At 51.1% G+C, this 11,676-nt stretch overlaps 7 protein-coding genes across 10 annotated transcripts; 5 read left to right on the plus strand and 2 right to left on the minus strand.

The window, feature by feature from the left end:
* Window positions 1–97: 97 nt before the first annotated feature.
* Window positions 98–319, plus strand: PPTG_21665 (hypothetical protein; the record flags this gene model as incomplete). The annotated part of the gene is made up of 1 exon (XM_008899297.1): window positions 98–319. The coding sequence occupies one exon, from the start codon at window positions 98–100 to the stop codon at window positions 317–319; it is 222 nt and encodes a 73-aa protein (XP_008897545.1).
* Window positions 320–553: 234 nt separating this feature from the next.
* Window positions 554–907, plus strand: PPTG_21666 (hypothetical protein; the record flags this gene model as incomplete). The annotated part of the gene is made up of 1 exon (XM_008899298.1): window positions 554–907. One exon carries the CDS (start codon window positions 554–556, stop codon window positions 905–907), a length of 354 nt encoding a protein of 117 aa, XP_008897546.1.
* A 504-nt stretch (window positions 908–1,411) lies between these two features.
* PPTG_21667 (hypothetical protein) lies at window positions 1,412–1,639 on the plus strand (the record flags this gene model as incomplete). Its single annotated transcript, XM_008899299.1, has 1 exon — window positions 1,412–1,639. One exon carries the CDS (start codon window positions 1,412–1,414, stop codon window positions 1,637–1,639), a length of 228 nt encoding a protein of 75 aa, XP_008897547.1.
* A 386-nt stretch (window positions 1,640–2,025) lies between these two features.
* On the plus strand, window positions 2,026–4,404 carry PPTG_05367 (hypothetical protein). Of its 3 annotated transcripts, none has more exons than XM_008898902.1 (5): window positions 2,026–2,114; window positions 2,367–2,648; window positions 2,713–2,849; window positions 2,934–3,050; window positions 3,116–4,404. In XM_008898902.1, exons 2-5 carry the CDS (start codon window positions 2,453–2,455, stop codon window positions 3,941–3,943), a joined length of 1,278 nt encoding a protein of 425 aa, XP_008897150.1. In that variant the 5' UTR covers window positions 2,026–2,114; window positions 2,367–2,452; the 3' UTR covers window positions 3,944–4,404. The 3 variants fall into 3 exon arrangements, with proteins under 3 accessions (XP_008897150.1, XP_008897151.1, XP_008897149.1); XM_008898903.1 differs by having other exon boundaries at window positions 2,393–2,648; XM_008898901.1 differs by having other exon boundaries at window positions 2,026–2,648.
* Window positions 4,248–5,391, minus strand: PPTG_05368 (hypothetical protein; the record flags this gene model as incomplete). Its single annotated transcript, XM_008898904.1, has 3 exons — window positions 4,248–4,313; window positions 4,381–4,605; window positions 4,666–5,391. The coding sequence occupies 3 exons, from the start codon at window positions 5,389–5,391 to the stop codon at window positions 4,248–4,250; spliced, it is 1,017 nt and encodes a 338-aa protein (XP_008897152.1).
* Window positions 5,392–5,609: 218 nt separating this feature from the next.
* Window positions 5,610–6,743, minus strand: PPTG_05369 (hypothetical protein; the record flags this gene model as incomplete). Its single annotated transcript, XM_008898905.1, has 2 exons — window positions 5,610–5,894; window positions 5,961–6,743. 2 exons carry the CDS (start codon window positions 6,741–6,743, stop codon window positions 5,610–5,612), a joined length of 1,068 nt encoding a protein of 355 aa, XP_008897153.1.
* Window positions 6,744–7,015: 272 nt separating this feature from the next.
* On the plus strand, window positions 7,016–8,841 carry PPTG_05370. Of its 2 annotated transcripts, none has more exons than XM_008898906.1 (2): window positions 7,016–7,619; window positions 7,812–8,841. In XM_008898906.1, exons 1-2 carry the CDS (start codon window positions 7,164–7,166, stop codon window positions 8,667–8,669), a joined length of 1,314 nt encoding a protein of 437 aa, XP_008897154.1. In that variant the 5' UTR covers window positions 7,016–7,163; the 3' UTR covers window positions 8,670–8,841. The 2 variants fall into 2 exon arrangements, with proteins under 2 accessions (XP_008897154.1, XP_008897155.1); XM_008898907.1 differs by having other exon boundaries at window positions 7,016–7,439.
* Window positions 8,842–11,676: the final 2,835 nt, after the last annotated feature.

An 11,676-nucleotide genomic window follows, 5' to 3' on the forward strand; every position in this document is an offset into this window, starting at 1 on the left:
CAGAATTTGGCGTTAATTTGGCACGCATCAGAGTTTGCCCTCGTTTCAGTGACATATCACCTTCCAAATTTGGAAGTTCCAAACAACTGCACATTCGATGCAGGTGAACGACGCTGTTGAGCGCCGCGTGTTCCTGGATGCGGCTGCCGGTGGTGATCTGGATGGAGTGAACGCATGGATCTCCGCGAGAAGAGACGTAAACGTGACGCTGGGTGAGGGCTGGACGGCGTTGCTCTACGCGGTGGCACACAGTCGCATGCGTATCGTGCAGAGACTTCTGAAGGAGGAAACCATTGACTTGAACGCCACCACAATGTAACCTATCAAGGTTAAACTTGACGACATAGGCAAACTAACGTAACTGCGGTGTTCTTGGCGTTTAGAACAGGATCGTCGGCGTTGACACTGGCGCTCACACGCAAAAACAACTCGCTGGTAGCTTTGCTGTTACGCAGTGGAGCTTCTCGCGCTACGATACGTAAGTAACCCTTGCTAGAGGACGCTATTTGATAGCCCCGCTTGTGTTGACGTTCAGATCTTCGCAGCAATTGCGATGTGGCAGGAATTGGCTGCATCAACTTGGGTTCGCGATGAAGTTAGGCACATGCTATCGCCAGATTGGGCTGTCGTGTGGAATCCGACATTGCATCGGCATTTCCCACCGGCCGAGCGCGAGAAATGCCGCCTCATTGTGCACGCGAACGTGTTGGCGTTGCGGTTTCTGGAGAGTCCAGCCATGACATCATCGGCTTCATCGGGGTGGAAGTTTGAAGCGATGCAGCAGTTTTGGTGGATAGCTGCTGCCTTGACAGGACCATTTAAGGCAGCAGAACAGCCCGTGCGGTGGCGATATCTGGCGGAACCCTTGGTCTACCACATCATAGAGTTCGCTGTCTTCCTCTGGTGAAATGGCGTTGACGTGTTGTAAGATTTTGCTGCATGGACAGCACCGCACACTGAGCCGGGGATTCACCGCGAGTAAGTCGATCAATTCCCGGCCATGCTGCTTCACGTCGGTGATGATCCTTAATGCTTACGCTGGGCGCGTAGAGACTTCAAGGCCGCCGACCTTCCTGTCCAGCAATTTGTTGGCAGCAAAGGAAGAGTGGCCCTTTACTTCGCGTTTCCAATCCTTCAGGATGGTACATCACGGATACCTCGTGCTGCCATCGCTGAGGTTCTTGAGTGTGTGAGGCAACGCATCCCGATGAAGATTCGAGCTGAAAATGCGAAAACATTGCAGCACCAGCACCAGCACAACATAGACTTGAGCCAACTAGGCTAGTGCAGTAATCCTTGGCAGTACAGTACTCGTTGCAGGTGGTCTGAGTCACTCAACTGAGTGCCACGCTTGCATGCATACACGTCTACGGTGGACGTTTGGAGTGCCCCTGCACTGGTGCCACCGAAAATGCCGCATACAGCTGAGTCAACACCATCGGTATTCGCTGCGGACTTCGATTCCTCGCCGCCGTTTGTTGGTTGGGTGGCCAGCAAGCCTTCTCCAGCGGAGAATCTCCCCAGCGTATCCTTGTATTTCCAAGCGTACAAAAGCAAGAAAGAGCCAAGTCAATACTCTTGCCAAGTCATGAGTCAATGCCAGAATACAGATGCACCTGCCAATCCGCGGACATTTTGAATCAGAACATTCGAGTCGAGCCAACATCGGCGACCGGTGTCAAGTTGAACGAATGCCATGGATATCATTTTATAGCCCTGCAGCCTCGCAGCGCGCTGTCTTGTGGCGGAAACCTCCGGAGAGCAAGACAACATGCCTGGGTCGCGCATGGACGCATGAACTGGCTGTTCGTGTCGCACCGCCATATTTTGAGTTTTTTGATTTGCAGTTGAACATGTGATTTTGCAGGTACAATGATTGTCATAAAACCTCAGTACCCTTACAAAAAATAAGATTGGTCCATTATACCTTATAGCACTACATAAAAAAGAGATAAATTCGATTAAGACGTTCCATCGGATAATACAGTTTTTTCTAAATCGCGCGGCGGGATAGGTTATGGCTCGCCCTCGTTTGCTTTGCAGCACATGCATGCATTCCTACAAATAACCGACACGCGCGCGTGGCCATTCTTACACCGAGCGAGCACGCACAGGTAAATGAACTGCATCGTATTCGAGCGCAGGCCGTGGGCGAGGGAGCGTAAGGGGGGAGCGCAGGTGTCCTTGCCGGCTGCGTCCACTCTCCAAGTTGCCGAGATTCGCTGTTTGCTCCGCCGAAAAGATTCGAGCAGGTGTTTTCACCTCGTTTCTGCATCGAATCTCGCACCAGTTGCCCCGCTCCGCCACGCTCTGCTGCAGAGGAAGAGTCTACTTTCTGAACTGCATTGGGACTGATTGGTTATCAGTTGTTTTTGTCTGCCACCTTCCTCAGACTGCGATTGAGACCGAGGAAGCGAAAACTCTACGTACTGTACCAACTTGACAGACAGCCATGAAGTTCGGCAAGGTGTTGCAGCAGTCGACGCAGATGTCGCCCAGCGCATGGGAGCCCTACTGGTTCGACTACAAGCTGCTCAAGAAGATCATCAAAGACTGCGCGCAGATCAAGAAGGAGGAGAAGCTTCAGGGTGACAAACTCGTCAAGATCAAGATCAAACCCTCCGCCAAGGAGGACAACGACAGCATCCGTACGTCGTAATGATAGTTTTTGCAATTTTTGGACTCGTATTGACCTAGTTTGTGTCTAAATAGGTCAGTCGCAGGACGAAATGAACTTCTTTCGCACATTGCGCATGGAGATCAAGAAGATCGCCGACTTCTTCATCAAGGAGCAGGCCAAACACACGAGTCAGGTAGCCGCCATCGACGCTAGCTTCCAGCAACTTAAGGTACGACGCTGTTGATGGAGGAAGATGTTGCTGAACGGTAATCCGAGGTACTAAGTGTCCTTTTTTACGTCGTGTATCGCTTAGACGAACCCCGAGTCGGCTGAAGCCAAGACGGCGCTCATGAAGAGCTGCGTAGCGCTGTACAAGGAGCTTCTACTGCTCGAAAACTTCGCTGTCATGAATTTTTGCGGCATTTCAAAGGTATGAACCCACAATGTTGCATTATTGCCAAAACCTCTGGTCTAACTTTGAGTTTTGTCTTACAGATTTTGAAAAAGCACGACAAGTGGACGGGATATGCCACGCGCAATAAATTCATGCACACGATCTTGATGAAGCAGCCTTTTGCGACGTATGAGCCTCTGCTGCAGATGATCGATCGTCTGGAGCATATCTTCATGCAGGCGACGGGATCGAGCATTGAACAGCACGACGCACAGAAGTCTTCGTCTCGACGCAGTGGAGGTGGTGGCAGCTCGTCATCTTCGCCTTCAGGAGACGCCCCCGACAGCTCAAAACCCGCCAATGGAGGTGCTGATGATAACGCTGCCTCTGGCAATGGATCGCCAAACCACTCGCCAAGTCACACACCACCTGGAGCTAGTGGCGGTCGCCATGATGGACGCAGGTATAGAGGCGCGGTAGATGAATCGTCCCCAAGATCTGAAGATTCAGTGACGCTAGTGCGAGTGAACGCGCTTCGAGATGACGTCCGGGAACTTAGGAAGATCGAGAGCGCGTATGACGGCGACGGAGAATACGAGGATAACCCGGACGATGCCAGTTTCCCTGATGATGACTCTGAAGTTCCACCGCTACGTTTTGGAGGCCGTCCACAAGAAGAAAAAGCTACGGGTCTCCTGCCCTCGCTGCCGCTGCGTGTTGCTCCTGCAGGCACCCAGTCAGACAGTGATGCTGCAGCGATTGCTATGCTTTCAATGAAAGACGCTGGCTTGAACGCGTCTGGACTTAGCAGCGATGGCGGTGACAGTGCGACGGATACCTGTCGTACGCGGAGTGCTAAGCGTAAAGCGTGTGCACCACTAAACATGGAAGGCAAGCGCAAAATGAGCGTCACTGCGATTCTCAACTAGCAGCAACAGGATGTCAAATTCGTCATAGCTGGAACAGAAGAGGGGGCGGGAATAACCTACGACACGTTGCATGTTGTTGCCATATTCATTCATCTTCCCTGGTCGCCTGTACTCATTCGTTCTTGTGTTCTACCTCCAGCAAACCAAGGTTTCTCCCAAACTACTCCTACACACGTGTGAGCACTAGTCAGGCGGACAGAAAGCTCTAAATGCTCCTTCGTCAAGCGTACTGCTGCCTTGCTCATCGTCTGAGTTGCAACACCTTCTGTCTCTTCCTAATGCCAGCGCCACAACAGCAAGTCGCCTAGTAGTAGCGCCCAACTAAAAAGAAAATGATCGCGCACACCAGCAGATGTAGAGGACCAAATGCCTGTAGCAGCAAAACACAACAGTAAATAATCATCACTTTTGTTGACAGCAATGACAACTAAACGTACCCCCTGATCCTTGGGACCTTTGCCCGTGATCGTCTGCGAGTCTTCGTTACCAGATACACCGTTGGCGCCGCCATTTTTCCGATGACGAAGACCCGTCGACTCCTCCGGGATTTTCTTCACGCGCTGAGCGTCAGTGTTCGCCTTCTGCAGTAGCTGTCGGGTCTTGTCCAAGTCGCTCATCAACACGTCACGCTGCGCAGTCAACTGCACTGTAAACGCCACCAACTACAACATACAAAGCCGTCAGCCGTCTACCCAATTGTCCTCACACTGTGTGCCTCTTACCTCATCATATTTCTTGCGCAGGGCAGCAACCTCCTGGATATCTTTGCCTCCTTCTCTGTTCTCCGCGACCTTGGGCTTATCATCCTGCAGCAATGCCGAGGACAGTTGTGCGGGTGTGGCCACTTCTTCTCGTGCTTCATCACTCTGTCTAGTCTGGAACCTCGATTCCGAGGCTGCTGCTGTCTTGGCTGGCGATACGTTCGTTGACGACGCTCGCTGTGGACTGGGAGGCGAAGCTGGACGACCAGTATCCTCGCCGTCCTGCACAAAGCGACAGCGCAGCTTCTTGTTGGATAACGCGCGCTTGTCCGTGCGTGCCCACATATTAGTGAGCTCATCTGCCATCTCTTTGGTGGATTTAGTCTTCACCAACTCGTAGAAACTGTCGTCCACGTAGATACTCTGTACCAAGAACTTATCGTTCGCCAATTGGCGCTCGGCCGGGTCCAGTCGCAGCAGCTCGTCGCAGTCCTTTTGCTGTAGGATCACCATGATGGAGGCTGAGCCATTGGGCCCCAGCAGACCCTGGTTGGGTCGCACCAGATAGCGCAGCGGCCGCGTCGTCTTGACCTTGAAGGCGATCTGCCGATCATCCGCCACGTTGCGGATTGTCAGCACCGCCTGGGGTGCCGTCTGAGGCTGCAGATGGAAGGACAGCGAGTCCGCCGGTTCCAGGATCACGCTCGAGTTGGGCGCCAGCGCCACGTCCACGCCGCTGCTCGCCATCGCCACTTGACCGATCGATCGACGTTACGAGTCTGCGATGCGCAGATGTTGTCTGTTGTTCTCAGTTCCCCCCTTAAGTGGTGTGTGGCACATATATTGGCACGACCAGAATTTTGTATGCGTACAATTCTGAAGATGAAAGGCAATTTTGGATTGGAACCTAAATGTAAGATGGACATGAAACGTTGCCCCAAGTGGTGGAGTAGAACCACTTTTACTTAGACCGTTTGGTCTTGCTCCGTGGCGGGCGTGTAGAGCCGCTGCAGCTGACCAAGCTGCGCCTCGTAGTCTTCGTCGCTAAGTCGCGCCATAGTTTCGGCCACCGATTGGAACGTGTTCATAGCGCGCTCGTATTTCTGCGTCTGCTGAGGCGTCTCAAACTTGGGCGGAGGCGGGTGGCCCAACATCGACTGGGACAGCTGGCTACGTCGCATCATTTTCAGCAGCACGTCCGGGTAAGCCTCATAGATCTCGCGGCTCACCGGGTGATTGTGCGTCACAACCTATACCAGACAAGCATCAATGTCAGAATAGATCAAAGATCATCAAATAGTCGTGGCGGAGCTTACCTGGTCCGTGACGATCACCATGTACTTGGACGGATTATCAGCCGGGGTGATCTTGACATTGATCTTGGCCATGCAGCCAATGCCGCGGTACTTCTGTCCGGGGCGAGTGTTAGCACCACGGCAACGCGCCTTCATGGCGTGTGTGCACATGTAAATCCGGTGGTGGTGGATGGCTTCGTCCGGGAACTCGGCGCGACGTCCACGCGAGCTCTTGTTGTTAAGCATGACCTTCTGCTGGTTACGACGGTAGGCTTCGACACTGCAGGATGAGCGCATGCGGAAGGGCTGGAACGTCTCCTGCATGTACATTTCAAAGTACGAGTCGAAGTCGAACCACGAGTTGAACGAGACGCGCGCCATGCGCTTGCTATCAAATTTGACGTTAGCAGTCGCGTTCGGGTCAGCGCCAACGCCAGCAGCAGCCGCAGCGGCTACCGCGTCCTGCACCGGGGTGGCCGAATCAGTCTTCAGCGGTTCAGGAGGTGGCACGACGGCCGCAGCAGCCGCCGCCGCGTCGAACGCCACATCCACACCTACAGTCTCCTTCATCTTGGCCACGACATCGTGCATCTCGTCATCCTGAGTGGCCTGCGAGTCCTGCGAGTTGGTGTCGTCTGCAGTAACAGCGTCCACAGTCGGCACAAGCGACGCGACGTCGTCATCGCGTTCACGGCGCTTCTCTCCCACCACCGGCTCGTGATCCACCTTGCCGATGTCTTCCACCACCACTTGAGTCGTCGCAGCGTCCGCAGGTGTGTTTTCGTCGGCACCACTTGCAACCATAATTGACCGGATTTGGCGCGTGGACGGATCGATTCGAAAGAAAGACTGCCACACCAGACTGGTGTGGCGCGATCCACAAATGCAACATAAAACCAAAATCCCCCTCTTCCGCAAAAAAACCTCAAAACGCTGTGCACCACACATTTCGTGTGGCGTACAAGAAAGTTTCTGAGAAAAAAACTATCCCTCTCACAAGGAATAAACCTCGGAAAACTGGCTTCATGTGCACCACGTATTTTAAGTGCGGCACATTTCATTTCAGCAGGTCAGAGGTACACTGTACCATGTATCGCACAGCCAACCAAACAGCAGCACTGACGCTTGAAGGTATCAACGTGCTGGCAGCCAACGGTATTGACGCTGGTCATTTGGCAATCGCTCAGCAGCTCAAGACTCCGGTGATTCTACTCTACAGATACCATGGCCAAGAAGACGAAAGCTCCCGTTGCCGTGAAGCCTGCGTCCAGCAGCGACAGCTCGTCTGACTCCAGCAGTGACGAGGCGCCGCAGAAGGTTGTGGTGGCCAAGAAGGGATCCAAGGCTGCCCCGAAGAAGCCCGTTGACTCGGACAGCTCGGATTCGGACTCGAGCTCCGACGAGGAGGAGGCTCCGAAGAAGGTTGTGGCTAAGAAACCCGCTGCTAAGAAGGAGGAATCGAGCTCGGATTCGTCGGACTCGTCTTCGGATGAGGAGGAGGCGCCTAAGAAGGTCACGCCTTCAAAGAAGGTCGTTGCTAAGAAGGAGAGCTCTGACTCGAGCTCTGATTCGTCGTCGGACGAGGAGGAGGCTCCTAAGAAGGCTACCCCTACCAAAAAGGTCGCTGCTAAGAAGGAAGAGAGCTCCGACTCCTCGGACTCGTCTTCGGATGAGGAGGAGGCTCCTAAGAAGGCAACACCCGCCAAGAAGGTCGCTGCTAAGAAGGAAGACAGCGACAGCTCATCGTCAGACTCTAACTCGTCAGATGACGAGGAAACCGAGAAGCCCGTTGCTAAGAAGACTGCTGCTAAGAAGGAGGAGTCTTCATCTTCTTCGTCGAGCGACTCGGACTCGTCTTCGGATGAGGAGGAGACTACTATTGTCTCCAAGAAGCGTAAGAACTCGGACGCCGGTGAGAAGTCCAACAAGGTGCAGAAGCAGGAGAACGGTGATGCCGCTGCTGTGGCCAACCCGCAAAAGACCCTGGAGATCTTCATTGCAGGCCTGCCTTGGTCCGCTACCGAGGACGAGGTCAAGGAGCACTTCGCTGGCTGCGGCGAGGTGACTGCTGCTCGCATTCCTCTGCAGAACGGCCGCTCTTCCGGTACCGCTTTCGTGACCTTCGCCACCCCCGAGGCTGCTGAGGCAGCTCTTGCCATGGACGGACAGGACTTCGGTGGTCGTTGGATGAAGATCCGCACGGCTGAGAAAAAGAACATGTTCGACGAGAAGCCGGACGGCTGCACCAGCATCTTCATTGGCAACCTTGCTTGGGATGTGGACGAGAACACGGTGCGTGAGACTTTCGCTGAGTGCGGTGAGATCACCAGCTGCCGTCTGGCTACGGACCGCGAGACCGGTGAGTTCCGCGGCTTCGGACACGTTGACTTCGCCACGACGGAGGCTGTCGACGAGGCTGTGAAGCTGGCTGGTTCGTACGTGAACGGCCGTGCCATTCGTGTGAACTACGCCAAGTCTCGCGACAATAACGGCGGCGGTGGTCGCGGTGGCTTCGGCGGACGTGGCGGTGGTCGTGGCGGACGTGGTGGACGTGGTGGTTTCGACGGCGGCCGTGGCGGAGGCCGAGGCTTTGGTGGACGTGGAGGCGGCCGGGGTCGCGGTGGAGGCCGTGGTGGACGTGGAGGACGTGGTGGCCGTGGCGACGGCCCGCCTAAGCGTCAGTCGTCGTCCATCCAGAACTTCCAGGGTTCCAAGGTGACTTTCGACTAATTTAATGGGGACAACCTTCACGTAGGCCAAGGATACACTGTCGTGTATTGACTAGTTTTGCATTGCTTTGAGCTTCAATCGATTCTGTTTACATAGACTCAAAAACGTTTTGTTAGTGGCATTCCAACTTTGAATTCTACAGGTACGGCGTCGGTGAGGGCAAACTTGGCGTTCTATCAAAAGTCGTGAATTTTTTCAGTAATAATAACATTAAGCAAGAATCAACTTCAGAAGCAATATTCATGATGCTACATACATCAATCCAACATTATTAGTAGTAGTACGTACTTCTCTGGCCCGCTTCAAAATGACGCTTTCATATATTTACCGATAACTTTGAAGCCTAACCTCGGCAGAAAGCGGTAAGCACACCATTGAAAAGCCCCCGGTTTAGCGCACCTGAGCATATTTTTTTGTTGCACTAGCAACAGGTACGGATGAGCACCATGCGCTCAAATTCCGCAGTTTGAATCCCATGAGGTTTTTTGGCGCAGTTCAGTCAATATTTAGCGATATTACACCTAATTTTAAGGACGATTAAATTAGACGATTAGCTTCAATAGGATGTACCCATGCAGAAACGAATTAGAAGCTCTAAAATTTGGACGCAAAGAGGGCGAGGATTATTTCCAAAATTTTGGGCATAACGGTGAGCCACCAATTAAAATTAACCAATCAGAAGATAGATAAGAATTAACCTAATATTTATGCTTTCCAAAACATGAAATTAGCTATTGAACTTAATTATGAATCGAAAAGCTGGCTGTACCCTTTTTTTCTTAACACTATTGCGGCAGAGGCCAACTTTCTCCATAGCCGCGCACACAGACCCACGGAGTAGGTGGCCGCGGACACTGCGCACAACACTACGCGAAGTCATATTGCAGGTGGGATGTCCTTTTTTTCGGGGGTTCTTGGCATCGGCGTGAGTGGGATATTGGAGTTTGAGAGCGTTCACCAGTGTCAGAATTAGTGGTCGGGAGACAAATATAAGAACTTGTCACTTTTTATCCAATAAAAACAATTTACTCAGTTATGTGCGATTTATTAAAACCCCAATCGTCATTTTGAAGCGGGCCAGAGAAGTACTATCCATGATTCGCGGACACTGGAATTTCCCTGAAATATTACAATTTAGGCGAATTCATAATCTAATATAACTCTTCATAATTCTGACTGTGAAGATTGATTATCTGTTTTGTAGCTTTTCATAATTCCGACTGTGATATTAAATACTCGGAGTATGTAAAAAGCGCTGGCTGCATCAATGCGTTAAAGTTCTAGACGTAAAACTACAAAGTGAAGCTAGACCTGCCAAGATAAGGCGCTGGAAGATATAGACTTGTGTAGTGAGCAGAAAAAAAGAAATGATTGAGATGTTTAATTTGTGGTCTTGATGTTTCACGGACACCACTAGTTTAGCTTTCCTGCTCAAATTGAAGCTATCAAGTTAACCACAGCCGAGAGGAGAACACAGCTTTTAATCTTAGCGGTTGTCGGGCCATATGGGCCGCAACACTTGGGCAGGAAAAGAAGTAGAGGAGCTTGCAAAGAAAATGTGAAAGTGAGAGGTGATATTAAAGAGCTTTGGAGAGAGAATAGCGGAGGCCATGGAGCCTGAACACGTAAACCAACCATCTCGAACAAGCGCAAAAACCGGAGTTCTAGATGCTAATTACATGTTCTAGTTATTACACGGTTGACATTCCGTACAATCTGGCGTGAGGTTGCCACATCTACAGTGATGGTGTGTACTAGTGTGTGTGATATATCGTCAATTTGGACACATCCTCCATAGCCTCTGTGTCGAGTTTGTCGAGCCATAGGGTTTGACTCGTACGCAGTTTCGGAAGAAGAGGAGAAGTTGTGAAGACAGAGCAAAAGAAAGAGTGAGATTTAGAGTTAAGACGTAGATCGAGGGCACACGGAACGCGTGGCAGGTCTTGAGACCACCAAAGGTGAAGCTGCTTTCTGGTGAATCAGCGATGTGCGTGTCCTACGTAGAATCTGGTAACTAGTTGTCCCCAATGGTATCAACGCACTAACAGTTCCTGATATGTGAAAACGTCGGTGAGTGCAAGCTTGAATTCTCTTGAGTAACAGGCGAGAAACAAATGGTGTATTAATAAAAAAAATCCACTTTAAAAACAAAATTCATGATGCTACATAGCAATCCAATATTATTACATGTATGACAACGCCACAACGTTTGTTGTGTTTGTTGAGGTGGCTCACGGATTTAACATGAGGCCGATGACCAGTTGCAGTGTCTTCGATGTACCTCACCACGACATCCTATCTAGAGACAGCGTGGAAACCATACAACGACACGTAGGGCGGTCCCAGATCGGAGACGTGCTGTTGAAGGCTCCAACTCCGTGCTTATCCATTGGAGGGCACTGGATTCACCTGAATATTACAATTTAGACGAATCTTCAATCCAATGTAACTTTTCATTATTCCGACTGTGAAATTGATCACCTGTTCTGTAACTTTTTCATAATTTCGACTGTGAAACAAAATACTTTTACGTTTCATTATACCAGCCACCAGTTAGTAGATGTGGACCACACAAACAGTTACATGTTAATTAGCTAGAATAGAGACTTCATACTTGAACTCTAAAACTAAGGCTGTAAGACATAAATTACTATTCGACACCACTACACACACAGCACCTTGGAGTTATGCCAGGAACAATTGAAGCACGGAAGCTAAACACAGTTAGAAAGTCGTTGTGGCACTGACCTGATTGAGCTGGAAGCGCGTGGCGTATGATCTCAAAAAGCTGTAAAAGCCATTTGAGCTGGGTAATGGAGCAGCAGGGTGTGTGTGTGTGGGGCTCCCGCAATAATGCAGGTGCCTAGGGCACTGAGCCTCCTCAAGACTGACCTAAGGGCGCCCCGGATTTTTAAACAATAACATTTAGAAATATTATAGAAATCCAGTACTGAAATAGTTAGTGTGGCAAACTTCCGCAGCAAAGTCTGTGCCTTTATATATAATA

Source organism: Phytophthora parasitica (genome assembly GCF_000247585.1).
Source record: "Phytophthora parasitica INRA-310 unplaced genomic scaffold supercont2.7, whole genome shotgun sequence".
NCBI lineage: Eukaryota > Oomycota > Peronosporomycetes > Peronosporales > Peronosporaceae > Phytophthora > Phytophthora nicotianae.

Coding starts and splice junctions, on each gene's coding strand:
- PPTG_05370 (XM_008898906.1), top strand. CDS start 7,164: ATGGCCAAGAAGACGAAAGCTCCCGTTGCCGTGAAGCCTGCGTCCAGC. Junction 7,620..7,811: donor CGTCTTCGGATGAGGAGGAG/GCTCCTAAGAAG, acceptor GATGAGGAGGAG/ACTACTATTGTCTCCAAGAA.
- PPTG_05367 (XM_008898901.1), top strand. CDS start 2,453: ATGAAGTTCGGCAAGGTGTTGCAGCAGTCGACGCAGATGTCGCCCAGC. Junction 2,649..2,712: donor GGAGGACAACGACAGCATCC/GTACGTCGTAAT, acceptor GTGTCTAAATAG/GTCAGTCGCAGGACGAAATG. Junction 3,051..3,115: donor ATTTTTGCGGCATTTCAAAG/GTATGAACCCAC, acceptor TTTGTCTTACAG/ATTTTGAAAAAGCACGACAA.